The sequence below is a fragment of the Chionomys nivalis genome, chromosome 7 (assembly GCF_950005125.1).
Source record: "Chionomys nivalis chromosome 7, mChiNiv1.1, whole genome shotgun sequence".
NCBI lineage: Eukaryota > Metazoa > Chordata > Mammalia > Rodentia > Cricetidae > Chionomys > Chionomys nivalis.
In genome coordinates, this window is record NC_080092.1 from 60,274,952 (window position 1) to 60,292,431 (window position 17,480).

Here is a 17,480-nt window from a genome sequence, read left to right on the forward strand (position 1 = left end):
ATACACTTACACAGATTCATACACGTAATTAAAAACCTTAAACACTTGGTGAAAGGGACTTTAGATTTCGGGAGCCCTTAGCCGCCTTTACTCTTGAGGCTGAGGCCTACTCTGACGAGTCAAAATTTTAAGGTCCACGCTCCCATGTTCACAGGAAGAAAAATTGCTTAAGAATGCTAAAGGGCGGGCTGGAGAGATGGCTCAGTGGTTAAGAGCATTGCCTGCTCTTCCAAAGGTCCTGAGTTCAATTCCCAGTAACCACACGGTGGCTCACAACCGTCTGTAATGATATCTGGTGCCCTCTTCTGGCCTGCAGCCATGCGTACAGGCAGAGCACTGTATATGTAATAAATAAATAAATCTTAAAAAAAAAAAGAATTCTAAAAGGCTAAGGATGTAGCTCAGTGATGGGATACTTGTCACACAGCAAAAGTTGGGAAGAAAAGGAATACTGAAATTGATGTGAGCCACCAAAAATGGTGTTATAATCACTTCTCTTTTTTTCTTCCTTTTTTCTTTTCAAAACAAATTTGTTGTTTGAGTCAGGATTAGAAAATTGTGTGAAGAGTGATTTTGTTTCACCAATCATGTTTTGGTTTTACCTTTTCTTTGTTGCAGGTTAGAACCTTCTGAGAGCCTTGACGAAAACCAGAGGAACCTCCTTCAGATGACAGAGAAGTTCTTCCATGCTATCATCAGTTCCTCCTCAGAATTCCCCTCTCAGCTTCGAAGTGTCTGCCATTGCTTATACCAGGTATGCTGACAGTTTGAGATTGTCACTCTCAGTCCAGAGCAAATCAAGAAGATCCTCGTTCTGTGCACAGTCAGCTGCTGGCCGTCATCTTCATACATAATACATTGTGGGAATGGAGAGATGGTTCAGTGATTACGAGTGCTGACTGCTCTTGCAGTGGACCCAGGTTTAGTTCCTAGCACCCTCATGGTGACTCATGACTCTTTGTGACTCCAGTTGCAGGGGATCCAGTGTTCTCTTTTGATCTCCTTAGACCCCAGGCATGCACATGGTACATATACATATAATTCATACACATAAGATAGAATACACTAAAAAAATAAAATTTTAAAGAACTATTGTTAGTTTGGCTTTGAAAGAAACCTCACATTTTCTTCGAAGACATTTAAAAACTTTAGAGCAAATAAATGTATTTTCCTTGTGTTGAAAGTGTTAATCTCACAGGTTGAGAATAAGACCATAATCACAATTTTGAGCCAAATTTGAAGCAATCTTTATATAATACTGTCCAGGTCCAAGACCATAACCACAATTTTGAGCCAAATTTGAAGCAGTCTTTAATTAAATACTGTCCAGGTCCAAGACTATAACCACAATTTTGAGCCAAATTTGAAGCAATCTTTAATTAAATACTGTCCAGGTCCGTCCCAGGGTTCCCAGGAAATGGCCATGAGTCACATTTTGTCAAAACCTATAAAGGCACACCCGTAAGACCACTGTATTTCCTGTCAGGTCCAATCAGGGGCATGTGTGTATCCTGATATACTCCCTCCCTGTGTACCTCCTTTCTACATCCAATCAGGGGCAAGCATACTTCCTGACATATTTCCTGCTCATGTACCCACATGTGATCAAGCAGATCTGGTTCAGAGGGTCAAACAAACATAGGACAAATGAGAACTTATTCTTAATTGTCTTAACTGCAAACAGAGCCCTTAAAATGCAAGGTAAATATTTTTCCTGCTTTGGTCTCCCATTAATTTGCAAGGTGCATTGTTCTTGTTCTTGTTCTGATTTCACAGAAAGCAGCTTAAGTCAGTGAGTGCACTGAAGTGAGGTTTTGCTTATCTTTTGCCTAAATCACTTAGAGCATCTTTTACACTTGAGGCAAGTTTGTTTTTTTGCATCGCGAATGACTTGATCTGTAATTTTGGTTTCTGCTTTAAGAGATCATTAGTTTTGTGTCCTGTTTTCTCAAGGCAAACTAATTGTGCTGTGTGTTTTATATAAAAGGCTACTTGTAAGATATATTCCACCATCATCCAGCAGCTAACAGATCTTCTAATACTGTCACAACAAGTAGTGCCCTGAGTTTAGATGTTCACAGTGATTACTTCCATGCTAAGAGAAGAAGGCCTATGTTCTTCTGTAGCTTCTGTTTTTGATTTCATATACAAAACTGCATATGAAGTAGTTTAGTTAGTCCAAGGGAGAGCCTATAAATGTATATTAACTTAACAAACAGGAAAAAATACCATAGGGCCAGGGATTCAGAATAAGGGTGCAAATAGGGAAAGAACTTACACATTTACCAAAACCTGGTTTTGCAGTGTCACCCCAGCCTTTTTATTTATTTTTTCCTTTTGGCTTGCGGCCTCAGTTGCTTAGAGACATTAACATCATCAGTGAAATCATCATTTTAAAAAGCTGTGTGAAGCTGCTGTGTGAATTTTTTCTCCATTGCTATTTTAAAAGACGTATCTGCTATGTCTATAAAAAGAAAGCTTTGCATACATAAATATATGATAAAAATACAGTTAGCATTAAGTTTCTGGGTGTGTTATGACTTTACTGCCATTTCAAAAAGCTCTATGAAGCTTAGGGGAGCTCCACACAATTTATCCAGCTCAGAAAGTGTGAGCCTTGCTAGAGAGTGATTAGTTATAATAAGAAGCTTCATTGTGTTGATTGTCCTAACTTTACCCTTATGTTTCTCTTTAAATTCTATTATTTTCTTGTTTGTAAAATGAGGATGACAAGAAACAACGCACATTTGAAAATCTGAATCACATTGATTTTCAGAAAACAAATGGGTTTCTGAAAGGATAGTTGCCTTAGTTGGTTGAAGATGAATGAGGAATGTACCTGATTACATGGTCTGTCTTACTAGAATTTAATAGAAACTCTTCATGTTACTGTCCCCATAATGAAAAATGTATTTATATCATCAGCAAACTTGGACACCAGTTTGAGAGCATGATATTATAATGTAAAAAGAATGCACACAGGAGATAATTTATGAAGAAATAAATTTCTCATTCCTATTACCTAAGTAAGCATGATTCTTGCCATCCTTCCTAATTAGGCACAATGAGAAATGAAGAGAGCAAAGTGCTGCCTGGTGGCTTACTACCACTGTGTGCTGTGCTGAGCTGTGCTGTGCATTGCCTTCACACTTGAATCATCACCTTAAAGCTTCACAGAAAAACAGAGCAAATATTACACTATGCATTATTTTGTAATGGGTAAACTTCATGCAGACTACTGTGAAGCAAAGCTTTTGTTACAAGTTAAGATTTTATTTTTTAATATCCAAAATTTACAGTGACTTAGTAAAGACAAAGATTGAAATAAAAAAGCTTCAGACTCAAAATGTTTTCCATTAAGTCTTCTTCCTAACTTAGCTTTCCTTTTTGTTAGCTTTTGTTTTTATTCATTTTTTCCCTCTTTCGGCTTTTATTTGCCCTTGTAACTTTGGCAGTGACATAATGGTACCCTTGTACTTTTATGCTCTGCTGGGAAGGATGGGAACCCATTTTTCTTTTTCTTAGTAAACATAGCTCCTGCTTTGGGGATCTTCTGGGGAAAATTTGAAAGCTAAGTGAGTATATTGCTAGCTAAATTTTACTAGAGTTCAGATCTGTGTCTTTCAGCCCTTTTGTATTTTGTAATCAGCTCAATTTACATCCCTTCTTTATTTAGAAAAGATGGTTAATACTATATAGGAATAGTAGTTAAGTATAAATGTCTGACAGATTTGTAATTAAACTATTTTTTATCATTGATTAAACTATTTTTTTTACATACTATTTCTTTTCCTTCTGTTAAGTTTGGAACAAAGAGAACATAATCCTTAGAGTGGATATTTAGTTCTGGTAAGAAAATCAGGAAACAGCTACTGTTATTTTAGTAGACATTGTCTTTCGTGGTATAGCTTCTTCTCCAAATGAGTGTGTACATGTGTGTTAAAGCTATAAATGGTAGTTACATCTCTTAGTTGAAAAAATCCTGCATATTTACATGGTTGTACTTTTGAAAATAGCTTTAAAGCCTGCAGCAAAGATCCCTGAAATGAGACTTTCTGTTGCCTTACAAAGCTCTGCCTCCTTGGCCTAGGATGTTGTTGACATCTAGGTATACAGGAGCTATTTGGGTGGGTGGGTGGATGTATGGATGGATAAAACTGACTCTTTGCTCATGTTATTATGGGTTATAGCTTTGTATGCCTTAGAACTGTTAGAATAAGATACCATGTGTCTGGATCAAAGAATTTATGTTTATGGTTAAGTTTTGTTGTTTTGAGAAAGTGTCTTTTGTAGCCTAACCTGGCTTTGAACTCTTGATTCTCCTACTTTCACCTCCCAAAAACTAAGATTATAGTTGTTTCCTACCACCAATGGCTCTTTTTGGATTTTTAAAAATAGTTTTTAAAAATAATAGTTAGTATGCTCCAATCAGAAATTTTAATTTTGGAAGAAATCTTTATTCTAGATTGAGTTCTGAGTGATGAAACTGACATATCTGTGTGAGTTTGCATGAGTAGCTTTTGCTTTCTGGATGGGGGGAGGGCATTCTGTTAAGTCACCTATAATAAGTAAAAATTTTAATCAGATTTAAGTTTGTTTCTATATTATCTATAATTTCTTAACTTTGATATTAACTTTTTATTCTAGTTGATGCTAACATTCTTTTCCCAAATACAGCAGCTTTTAATAAACTGAGTAGCACCATTTCAGGGAGCATTCTACAGATTGGAAGATGTGAGATTATAACAACCCTCCTTTAAAGTGTCTCTAAAGATTGTTTTCTGCATATCTAGACATTTAATTTTTATTTAATAAAATCTTAATTAACTGTTAGTTATTGGAAAAAATAACTCTTAAGTCAATTGAAGGATACACAGAGAAGTATTTTATATATTAATATAATTATGTAGACACAAAATGTTTTCAGTGTGTGGTCTACTTCATACAAACATTTTATGTAAAACTTATGAAAAGCTAGGAATTGACTCAAATGTAAATACTCCTCAGATTTGCTTGAGGACAGTTTTTCCATGACTTATAGCCAGAAATAGTAGACATGATTGGGTCTCAACATTTCTTGCTGTTTATTTCGTGCTTGGCTTAAAAGTGAAATAAAAGTAAAGTTCAGGATTAAACTTCATCCCTCAAAATTCAGTTTATTTCTACTTTTCTGTTGGTTCCATTTGTGTTACATTTTACCATGTAATTTTATGTACAAGCCAACATTGTTTTTGTTGCTGTATGTAGTCGGTGCTGTGACTTGTTTGTGCTCATCTCTGTTCTGTAGGCAACTTGCCACTCCCTACTGAATAAAGCTACAGTTAAAGAAAAAAAGGAAAACAAAAAATCAGTAAGTTTGGAGAACTTTTTATTAGCTGTTTCTTTTGAAGCAAACCCCAAATCTTTGCTATTTGTTAAGAACATCTTCACTTCAGCTATTTGACCTTCACTGTAAAATCATTCTACTAATTCTGGCACAGAATAGCTCTCATTTCAATTAACCCTGGAATTAAGTTACATTGAAACATTCTCTGTGTTCCTTTGGTTTGATTTATTCCAAAGGCATTTCGTGTGCATTAATTACATTGAATACCCTTGATCTAATTTTATTGTTATTTTTAAAATTATAAATCAATGCAAAAGAAACTTAATTTCAAGGCCTTAGGGGATGCTGACTGTCTTCATTCTTGCTTCTTGTTTGCAGGTCATGTGAGTGGTTTCTTTTTCTAGAAACAAAAGCATTTCTTAATACATTGTGGATGGAACTGTGTCTCCTTCCTCTCCCCCACCCCCCCGGAACCAAACATCAAACTTAGGATTTGCACATGCTAGAGCTACCAAATACAGGCATCACTTTCTAAATCTAATATAAAAATTGCTAAATTTTAATTTTTATTCCTTATGTTTTTATATTAATGGTCTTAGCCATCCATGATTTAGACATTTGTGCTTACACTATAGAAATTGTAATGCCGAAGTTTCTTTTACTTCAGAGAAAAATACACATTATTACTTCATTGAAAAGAAAACTTAGTGAGGTCATGATTATATAGAGGCAACTCATTGTGCAAACATGCCTTGAATGTATTGCCTGCTTCTGACCTTGTTTTCCTGTAAAAGGAAAAAATTTAGGATTGACATAATTATTTTCTTCTATGAATATCATTTGTTCACATTATAACTAGTATTCATTTTAAAATGAGATCTGTAGATGTGACTTACCCTTAGCCAGTTTAGTCCTGTTTTTGTTCACTTAATCCAAGTGATTATAGAGAATGTAAGTAAAACTTTCACAAGTTAGAGGTAGTTTTATTTAAAAAAAAAATTAAAATTGTGTTTGTCTGGTTTTGTCTTTCTTACTTTAGCTTTATATATAATAAAACTACATTTTATAGTTACATTTAAAATTCAAAACTAAATTAAACTTTAGAGACACATACTTTTATTATGTCCATTAAGAATTTTCTTTTAGGGCTGGAGAGATGGCTCAGTGGTTAAGAGCATTGCCTGCTCTTCCAAAGGTCCTGAGTTCAATTCCCGGCAACCACATGGTGGCTCACAACCATCTGTAATGAGACCTGGTGCCTTCCTTGCCAACAGTACATTGTATGCTTAATAAATAAATCTTAAAAAAAAAAAAAAAAAAGAATTTTCTTTTAGAGTATATTAAGTACAATTGATCGTCTATGAACAAATGGATTTGATTGGATGGCTCTTCTGCTTAAAACATTTTCCTTTCATGCTTCGACCTTCTAATTCTCAGCATTTGTGGGTTTAACATTATACATTATCACTGTGGACATTAATTTGCTGTTTCTAACATTCTTGTTTAATGTTATACTAATGTCATTGTGTAGCATAACATAATTAAAGTCAGGCTTTCTGTGTTTCTCTAGAGCATGTTTTACAGCTTTCTTAACATTTATTATGGTTTCATATAAAGTTATTCCTTGGAATTTTTTCTAGTAGTTATTTTCATATATGTATATATATCCATACATATATATATATTTCTGGTAACTAAATTTTTGGAATGTGTTTTACAGCACAGGTTATAGTCTTGAAGAAACTAAGGGAGTCTAATTGGCACTACTTCAGAACAGTTTCTATAGTGTTAGTCATGCTAGTCATTGTAAAATTTAGAATGCCGTTTTTTAAGTTGTTTAACAGAATCTAATTTTTTCTCTTTTAAGAACAAGCTGACTTTCTTTGTAATGAAATTAGAGAGAAAGTTTTAGTTTCTTGTGTTTAGCTCTGTTCAACTGACACATTACAGTTGATTCGGTTTGTTACACTCAACATAATATATACTTAGATTACTGGCAAAGTCGCCTGCTTAATGCAGGCTTCACAGGATTTTTATCTGTATAGTTGGTGGTCCTCTGCTGATGTGTAATTGGTTATCTGATTTTTGTAGTTCAACTTTACCAAGGGAAGCAAAGAGGGGGGGTGGCATTTGCTGATCATTGGTTTCAGCATTTGACTCGCCCAGCGTTGAGCTTACATGAAGAATATTATTTGGATCCAAATTAGATTTTTATAGATTTAGAAATAAAGAACAACATGCTGGGTGTGGTGGTACACAAGTGTAATCCTATCACTCTTGAAGCAGATACAGGTGGTTCTCTGAGTTTGAGGTCAGCCTGGTCTACAGAGGGAGTTCCAGGATTACCAGGGCTACACACAGAAACCCTGCCTTGGAAAGCAAAACAAAGGCAAAGGAAAGACAAAAGTGTTGGATAAAATTAAATTGATGTCAAGTAGTTGTGAAATAAAAATTTATAAATTGTTTCTTGAAACTTTTTATACAGTATCTCTATTAGTATTAAATTTGTCAGGTTTTAGTTTTAAAAATATAGATATCACAATCAAAGAGATAGTTTACATTATATGAAACTTTTCCTGAAACATGAAGTATTGACATGAGTTATTTTTAAAGATGTGACAAATGGTTAAAAGTTGAAATTGTTTTTCAGTAATTTTGTAATACTCTTCTTGGGAAATAATTAATTCCTTAAGTTCAGAAACTGAATATTTTCAAATATAAACCAAGAACCACTGTAAGTTACTTTATAAGATTTTTTTCCCTAGAGAAAACCACAAGAAACTACCACTTTTTGTTTTTGTGTTTTTGGAATGGGTCTCACTTCTAGCCCAGGCTGGCCTGAACTCATGGCAACCCTCTTGCCTCAGCCTCCTTCATGCTGGGATCTATGTACCACCACCCAGCCTCTTAACCACTTTCAGACACACATTTTAAAGGCTGTGTGCAGCCATTATTAATATTTAAGACACTTACTCAGACATTTAATAAACCAACTAGCTTTTTAAAGCAAACTATGATGTTGGGCCTCTTAAAACTCTATCAGGCTTTTAATGGGTTAAACTGAAAATATTACTATTTTTTTAAAATACCCTGTTTAAAATTAAATCTAAGTGTTGGGTGCACTGGGAGTATGACTCCTCAAACTTCTTTCTTCAGTGTTTGCTCCCAAAACACTTTATGGTTTTGTTAGCTTATTGATATCTTTGTCTCTTTTAATTAAAATTTGGAAATTCTAAAAGAACTTAGTGTCAGTGTTTGTCTTTTCACATTCTGAAATTATGTGATGAATTTTTCCTTGCTTTCTTTTTATCAGATGTGAGTTTTTAGTTCTTAAAGGTTCAGTTCTATCTGGAAGAGCAAGGACACTTGGATCATCTTCCTAATTCTGTATCTAGATCTATATTTCAACTACAGAAGATATCTATATTTAGCCAACTTCTCATTTTCCCTGATTTCATAAGGTTGTTCTCCTTATGAAATCACCCAAAAGAACTGTAACCAAAAGAGTCTCCTTGAACATCACAGTGTAACGAACAGGGAAAGGACAAGTCACACACAGACCACTTCAAGAAATCATTTTCTGAAATCTTTCCTATTTTTTTTCATCAGAAATGATAGAATATTATTTTGAGATTATAGGCCACGGGTAATGGCACATTTAAGATATAGATCCTAAGACTGGAGAGATAGTACAGTGGTTAAGAACACTGACTGCTCTTCCGGATGATCAGTGTCAATTCCCAGCACCTAAGCAGTAGCTCAGAACTATCTGTAATGCCAGTTCCAGGAAATCAGATGCCTTGTTTTGGCCGCTGCAGGCATCAGGCATGTATGTGGTATACAGACTTACATGCCGGCAAAATGCCCACATGCATATAAAACAGTGAAGTAATAATTTAAATAAGTACAGATCCCATGAAACACAAAATGGGCCAGAATGAAGAGATGAAGTTCAGCCAATGGGCCAGAATGAAGTCGAGTTAATTTGGAGTTGAGTCTGAATTTATGACAGGTACTGGCACCTGGTAAAGAAAAGAAAAGTGACATGTAATTCTGCACATAAACCCAATATTCTCATTTCCTCACCCCAGGAGCCTTTGCGATGAAGAATTGGTAGTGCTCGGCCTCCACCATGACAGCCATGCCAAGCTAGAATAGCTTCTGAGATGAAAGTATCCTATGTGTTCTTGAAGTAAAAACTATGGCCAGGTAGTGGCTGCACACACCTTTAATCCCAGCACTCGAGACAGAGACAGGCTGATTTCTATGAATTTGAGGTAGCCTGGTCTACAGAGCAAGTTCCAGGACAGCCAGGGCGACACAGAAAAATAAAAACAAAGCAGTTTATATCTGGTACAGATAAAAATTAAATTCTAGAACAATTCCATTTCCATGTGTTAGCTTAAAATGGAAAGTATTAGGAAGAGATGAAGTTCAGCCAATCCTATGACATTGTTCCCATTCCGATGTGCCTGCTCCTTTATATTCTGTGCAGAATGTTTTCTGTAGAGGGTAGGCCCGTTTTTCATTGTCTTTGTATGACTTTTCAGTATAGGCAGCTATTTCCTGAGCCTTGAAACTTTTTCTTTTTTACTTTTTTGGCCAAAGAATAAATTGGGGTAGACATGGGGGTTTCTGTCTTCTGGTGGGATCCTTTTTTCTTTTAGGTTCTCAAGAGTTCCTGCTTTTCCAGTGGTTTAAATAATAGGTAGGTCCTTATATTAGGAAGCATGATCATGAAGAAAAGTTTACCGACAGGAACATGACTTGTAAGTAGTGTTTTTCACTCAGTAGAAATCTAGGAAAAAATGTATATGGTAAGCAACTAAAATGTCTATTTTAATGGGTGTGTAAAGTGCAGCTATTTCCTGCTGGGTGTAGGATGTGTAGGAGGTGTGCCGTGAGGAACGAAACTTTCAGGGCCTGCTAAAAGACAGATGCGCTTTCATGTCTGTTGATCTTAGGAAATATGTTCATCTTTGTGTGAAACTGAGTCTACTTTTCTTGCCCATTATGATTATAAAGTAAAATCTTTTTTCAGGTCTCTGCTATGAGGAGGTTTTTTTTTCTCTTTGATAAATTTATTTGTGCCTTAAAAATCACCCATGATTACAGTTAAGGATAAGCCTTATTTTCTGGTGTTTTGGGAGGAAAAAAGTTAAAAACAGGTCATTCTTAAGGTTGACAATTCATGTTTTGTGCAGAGTTTGACCTTCAAGCTTTTGTTTGTTTCCGCTTCTTTATTTCAATGCAAACTGTCCACTCAAGTCTCAACTCCTTTTTCTCAGGTGGTTAGCCAGCGTTTCCCTCAGAACAGCATCGGTGCAGTAGGAAGTGCCATGTTCCTCAGATTTATCAATCCTGCCATTGTCTCGCCATATGAAGCAGGGATTTTAGATAAAAAGCCGCCACCTAGAATCGAAAGAGGCTTGAAGTTAATGTCAAAGGTGAATTATTTTTATACTCTTGCAATGTTTAATTTCCCTTCCAACTAAATTTTTAGTTTTTCATATCCAAAGTACTTTGTCTTCGGTTTGCTTTTGAAAGTTGCATGGTTTTCAGTTATGTACCTTTTGTTTTTATTTGTTTATATTGCAGAGGAATTCTTTTTATATGTACCTGATGGGCCCTGTGATAGGAAAATATATTAGCAGTTTAATGTCTGTTTTCCAGTGAGGTTTTTTGTGTCCCTGCTCTGGAAAATTTGAGGTGGGAACAGAAATAGAGATTGTGGGATTTCTTTCTTGTTGTTATTGTTGTTAACATTTGCGACTTGGAACATGGGTCTTTGCATAAAAGTGCTTGCCACGCAAGCATGAGGACTATAGTTCAGCTCCCCAGCACCTAAGTAAATGTCAGGGGGCATGATATTCAGCCTATTATCCCAGCACTAGAGGCAGGAACAGGATCCCTGCAGCAAGTGGCTAGCTAGACTAACTGAATCCAAATACTCTAGGTTTTGTGGAGGGTGGAGAATGATGGAAGGAAACATTCAGTGTCAAACTCTGGCCTCCACATGCGTGCATACATCTGCCAACTCACACACATGCAGACAAACATTCATACATGTACCTATCACACATATACATATACAATATAGAGATATTTGAAAATATATTTTATAATTTTATATGCATATTTTATATATGTAACATGTATATATACTAATATTTCTATTTGTATTTCAGAGTGCTATCTAGGGTAATTTTTTTACACTAAGGAATAATTGATTTGAACTACCAGTAGAATTATCAATGGAAAATTATAATGACTATTAATATACAGATTTCATATAGCAAATAATCTGATTACTCATAATCCTGTTTGATTATTTAGATACTTCAGAGCATTGCCAATCATGTCCTGTTCACAAAAGAAGAGCATATGAGGCCTTTTAATGATTTTGTGAAAAGCAACTTTGACTTGGCACGAAGGTATGAAACCTTGCTTGCCATGTTTCCATTTCACTCGTCTGTGTATCTGGTCTACATGAAATTCCTGTGTATGATTTTAATCCCCTGTCCTTTCTAGATTAAGAACATATTTTGTCTCATTCCAGTATAAGAGACATTGTAAAATCTGTATATTCTTAATTTCACCGTAGTTTCCGTCTTTGGAAACTGAGAGGAATTGTTGGCATTTCCTAACTTTGGCATTGCTTCAGAATGGGTTCAGATTTCGTTTATTAAAAAGTAAAACCAGGGACCAGAGAAATGGCTCAGAGGTTAAGAGCACTAGCTGCTCTTCCAGAGGTCCTGAGTTTAATTCCCAGCAACCACGTGGTGGCTCACAGCCATCTATAATGGGATCTGGTGTCCTCATCTGGCCTGCAGGCATATATGCAGACAGAATACTGCATTTTAGATACATAATAAATTTACATAATAAAATGTAAAGAAAAACTAAAACCAGGAGGGGGAATGGACTGGGGGGAGGAGAAGAGGAGTGGGGGTGGGGGAGGGAAGTGGGGGGAGGGGGCAATATGTGGGAGGAGGGGGAGGGAAATGGGAAACGGGGAGCAGTTGGAAATTTTAATTAAAAAAGAGTAAAAAAAAAAGGGAAAAAAAAACTAAAACCAAATGATGCAGATAATAGAATGTTTTGGTGGTAATACTGTTTTTTTTTTCCTTAAGCTTAGAAGTTTATCTGAATTTAAAACAATTCTCTTTAAGCCAAACAATGCGTAACCAGAAGATTTTGTGATGAAGAAACAAATAACTGTTGAGGTTTTAAGACTTTAGAATATTTTTCTGCTGGATTTCCATAACTAATTCTTCACTTTCATTTTCTGCATTGTTGGATTATTTGTAACCTCAGGGTAGTACTGTATTTGCCAGAGTTGCTCTTAAAGAAAGATTATCTGGCAAAAGATAATTCATGTGCTTTGTGAAGATGTTGGTGCCCCGAAGTTGCTTTCCACCATGTGAAACCTAGCTGATGTCACTGATATGTACCCTGGCCTTCTGCAGCCGCTCACTCTTTCTAGCCTTTCTGCTAAGAAATTGGAGCTATAGACTGTTGGAGGGAAAAGTGAGTGCTATTTTCAGGTAGAAAATAACTTCGTGACTACTCACAGAAACTTAGGAGAACCAAAGTTCCAGTCCTGTCTCTGACAGGCAGGCAGTGTGACTTTTAAGAGAGGTCTTTACCTAGTCTTTCATTTCTTATCTACGATACTAACCCATTTCCAGATTTTATTCATCTAAATTTGTTGTTCTCCTACTTTTGGAGCCTCCTTTGATGCTGAAGTAGAAAATGAGTATCAGAAATGGAAAGCCAACTTTCTCCTTGTGTTTCTTATTTGGTTTAGGGACAGTTACTGTGGGCATAAGCCCTCCACATTTGCAGTCACTGTCCCTCTGTTACTATACTCTGTATAAGTTTAGTGCATAGATGAGTTTGAGTATACCTAGTGTTAAAAGCTCTAATGGTTTTGCATTTTTGCAGGTTTTTTCTTGATATAGCATCAGATTGTCCCACAAGTGATGCTGTAAATCATAGTCTTTCCTTCATCAGTGATGGTAATGTTCTTGCTTTACATCGGCTGCTTTGGAACAATCAGGAGAAAATTGGCCAATATCTTTCCAGCAACAGGTATGTTTGGGGGAAAAATAAACATTTAGTTTAAATTGAATTAATAAAATTATTGATCTTGAATAAAGGCAGCTTTTTGCCTTAAGAATTGTAATTTGAAAAGAGAAATGCAGATTACATACATACGTTGCAAAAACCAACTCGTGTTAAAAGATCAACAGCACTGCTGTTGTTGTAAAGCTTGTGATGCTATTAAGTGTATGTAAAGAAAGCTTTGTGTAGGAAGTATTGAGTCAGACAGCCATGGTGCTGTGCTCTTTAATCCCAGCACTCGGGAAGCAGAGGCAAGGAATCTGAGGCCAGCCTGGATGGTCTACATAGAGAGTTTCAGACTTGCCAGGGTTACACAGTGAGACCCTGTCTCAAAAGAGAGAAGGGATGCAAAAGAGTGAGATAGAGAATGTGAAAGAGAGAAAACAGAGCCAGTAACTAAAATTATTTTATTGTCTGTTTTAGCCAAAGCCTCTTGTGGTATAAACTACATGCTATCCTTTCTGAGAGTTATTGCTTTTTTAGTTATAGGATTGTAAATGACTCTGATTTCTGTGTCTAGAGGTTCCCTTAGGTGCCAGTAAAAAAATAATGTGCTTGTTTATGAGAAAGGCAGAGACCATAACACTATAAACAATTAGGAGATGGGAGTTTAAAAGGAAAGACTCTTTAATCCTTTACGAATTACAAAGTAGGCATGGACATGACTGACATGTTCCACTAAAATACCAAAAGGAAGTGCTTCATCCTTGTGACAACAGAATAACCTGGAATTTTAAAGATGAACATTCTCTTCTCTTTGATTTGAATACATATTTGCAGTTTGCTGCTAAGATTTTTTAAAATGTGCTGTTTACAAAATGATATTTCAAGTATGAAAATATAGTCAGTTATTTGACAGTTCCATGTCTGCCAGCTAACTTGAACATCATGTAATTTTGATATAACCACAGGTCTTTCTAACATTTTATTTGCTGGTGGAGGGAAAGAAGGAGAGAGCGAGAACTCTTAAGTGTTCAAATATATGAGCCTGTGGGGCCATTCTTATTCACATCACCATGCTGCTCTTCAGAAGACCCAAGTTTGTTCTCAGCACCCATGTCAAGTACCTCACAACTGCCTCTTAATTCCAGCTCCAGAGGATCTGAAACCCACTTCTGGCCTCATACATACATATGCATACATAAAAAATAAATCTTTTAAAACATACTTTTGAGCTGGTATCACAGGTATGATCCCAGAACTAAGATACTGACATCTTTCAGTACTGCTTACAAATCAGCAAGGAATCAGTAGTTAAAAGAACAGCAACAAGTGATGGTCTAAGGAGTGGTAGGCTGCCCAGGTAGTGTGAAGTACCATTTCTTAAGCATTGTCTGTTGTTGCTAGGGATCATAAAGCTGTTGGAAGACGACCTTTTGATAAGATGGCCACACTTCTTGCTTACTTGGGTCCTCCAGAGCACAAGCCTGTGGCAGATACACACTGGTCCAGCCTTAACCTTACCAGTTCAAAGTTTGAAGAATTTATGACCAGGTAAAACACAACATTAAAAGATGATTGTATCCGGGGGGGGGGGGGGGGGGTTGAGAAACAAAATTACTACCAGACCTCTTATTAAATATGCTTGTATTACATTTATATAACCATGTTTTATTTGCTTTTATATATTGATTTTCTTATAAAAAGAATGATGTCTTACCAAATGATAGCTTCTCATCTAGCTTTAATAAGTTTTTGTGGTTTTTTTTTTTTTTTAAAGCTCATTTGTTTGTGTGCGCTAGTGTGCCCTTGCCCACAGCTAGTATGTGAAGTCAGAGAATACCCTATGGGAGTCATTCCTTTCCTTCCATGTGTCTCAAGGGTCAAGCTCAGATTGTCAGGTTTAGTGACAAGTACTTTTAGTTGCTGAGACATCTTGCTGACTCTCTTTGACATGTTTTTCATTTAATGCTTTCAAGAACATATAGATAACATTATTTTCATATTACACTTTAAAATACATACAACTTAATTGACCTAGATTCATACCTGATTCATGTTTTTTTAATCTAAATTATAAATTTTTTCTATCATACAATTAATTTTTGAATCTTGAAGAAGTTAATGGTTTTGCCAGGTGGTAGTAGTTCACACCTTTAATTCCAGAACTTAGGAGACAGAGGCAGTCGGGTCTCAGTAAGTTCGAAGACAGCCTAATCTATAGAATGAGTTCAGGGACAACCAGGACTATTACACAGAGAAACCCTATCTCAAAAAACCAACCCCCTCCCACACACACACAAAAAAAAGTTAATGATTTTAACCATTTTTAGAGTAAGACTCAGAAAACACAGTACATTCTATATTGCAACAAATGTTTCTGTGGACGTTTGTTTTTATACCTCATTTAGAGGGATCTAATCTGTGAACTCAGAGATTCTCACTGTTAGACACACAATTGATGTTTACTAAATATGTATCTTTTTACAAATGCTACATTGCGCCTGTGAGTTGGTTATTTTATTCATAGTATGTGCTGAAAGCAGAAAGGAAACACTCTCATCTGACATTCAGAAGTTAATTTACAAAAGTTAAGTTATACAGTAGTAAGACCTTGTTTTAGAAAGAGAGGAGGCGAGGGAAAGGGAAGATAGACTTAGAGGATCCAATCCAATGTGTATCTAGTAAGTATTACAGAAGCCACATGTAGTAGACTAGGCAGAGATAGTATATCAGTAGAGAATAATGGGTATGAATTTTTCATTCATATCCTAGGGTTTATAAATTATTTAAAACTTATAAAAGAATCACACAGAGTTTCAGCAGAATATATCAAAATTAAGCCATGCTCTTTCAGAAATTTATTTCAGTACATAGAGGAATTTAATGTGAAAAAAGTATTTCTAAAGGGAAACTAAGATGGACTAAAATAAAAGCTGAGTAATCATCAGGAAAAGGATGTTCATACTGTTTGTGAAGATACATTTAATACAAATCAAAGAAGGAAACACAGGGGACAGGAGAACTTGCAGGGGGTGGGGAAAGACCCCCAAAGCCTTTTATCTGGGAAAAAGTAAAGTAAAAGGTAATCCTGGGCTCTCTCCTTACCCAGCAGTATTGTTAGGTAACCCCATGAAAGCCCTCATGACTCAGGACAATACCTTGACATTTTACCCTTCAGAAAACCTGTTGCCTTGCTATTATTTTATTATCCTTTAATGTTACTGTTGAAGGCTGGGCGATGGTGGCGCACGCCTTTAATCCCAGCACTCGGGAGGCAGAGGCAGGCGGATCTTTTCTGTGAGTTCGAGACCAGCCTGGTCTACAGAGCTAGTTCCAGGACAGGCTCCAAAGCCACAGAGAAACCCTGTCTCGAAAAACCAAAAAAAAAAAAAAAAAAAAAAAAAAGTTACTGTTGATTAATCCTGTGTTTTTTAGCTGCTCAGCAATCTGTGTAAAACCTCTGTTTCACTCTGCTCTTTCTTTAGGCATCAGGTACATGAGAAAGAAGAATTCAAGGCTTTGAAAACGCTAAGCATCTTCTACCAAGCTGGTACTTCCAAAGCTGGGAATCCTATTTTTTATTATGTCGCACGGAGGTAAGAGATATGTTGTAGTCTCTTTTAATAGGGTTTTTCAAATGAAGAGAAGTGGTTGGATTTATATTTTTTCCTATTTGAATTAATATCCCTTAAAATACACTTCCTTGGATAGTCAGCCATCTTGTTCTAAAATGCTGCTCACTGTTAGGTTTCAGACTATTCAGTTCACACTGTTGTCTCTCTTGTGCCTCTGAGTTAAATACCACCACGGGAGTTAACACAGTTAACAGAAAGAACCTTACTTTGTTTTCAGGTATATTCTGATTTCATAAAATTTGTAACACAGCAATTGGAACTTCTCTCTTTTAAGAAGAAAAACTTGAGCCTGTTTCTGAGAATTCTTAGCAATACATTGTGTGAGACTGCATTAGGATGACGGCAAAAATAACTCCAGGAGCTGTTGGAAATGGATGTGAAGACAGACTGGAGTGGCTTAGAAAATAGGCTATGGTGTCCTTAGCCATGCTGTGAGCTTCTTTTTCTCC

At 36.0% G+C, this 17,480-nt stretch overlaps 1 protein-coding gene across 6 annotated transcripts in view; it reads left to right on the plus strand.

Moving 5' to 3' along the window:
* The window catches only part of Nf1 (neurofibromin 1), a 258,116-nt gene that overhangs the window by 117,719 nt on the left and 122,917 nt on the right, over positions 1 to 17,480 (plus strand). For 4 of the 6 annotated variants that reach the window (XM_057774561.1, XM_057774566.1, XM_057774562.1 and 1 more), the window contains 7 exons: positions 619 to 754; positions 5,288 to 5,350; positions 10,615 to 10,773; positions 11,663 to 11,760; positions 13,274 to 13,420; positions 14,801 to 14,947; positions 16,882 to 16,992. In XM_057774561.1, coding sequence (XP_057630544.1) covers positions 619 to 754; positions 5,288 to 5,350; positions 10,615 to 10,773; positions 11,663 to 11,760; positions 13,274 to 13,420; positions 14,801 to 14,947; positions 16,882 to 16,992 — 861 coding nt within the window. The remainder of the gene's footprint in view (positions 1 to 618; positions 755 to 5,287; positions 5,351 to 10,614; positions 10,774 to 11,662; positions 11,761 to 13,273; positions 13,421 to 14,800; positions 14,948 to 16,881; positions 16,993 to 17,480) is intronic. The other 2 variants (XM_057774564.1, XM_057774565.1) reach the window with 1 other exon arrangement.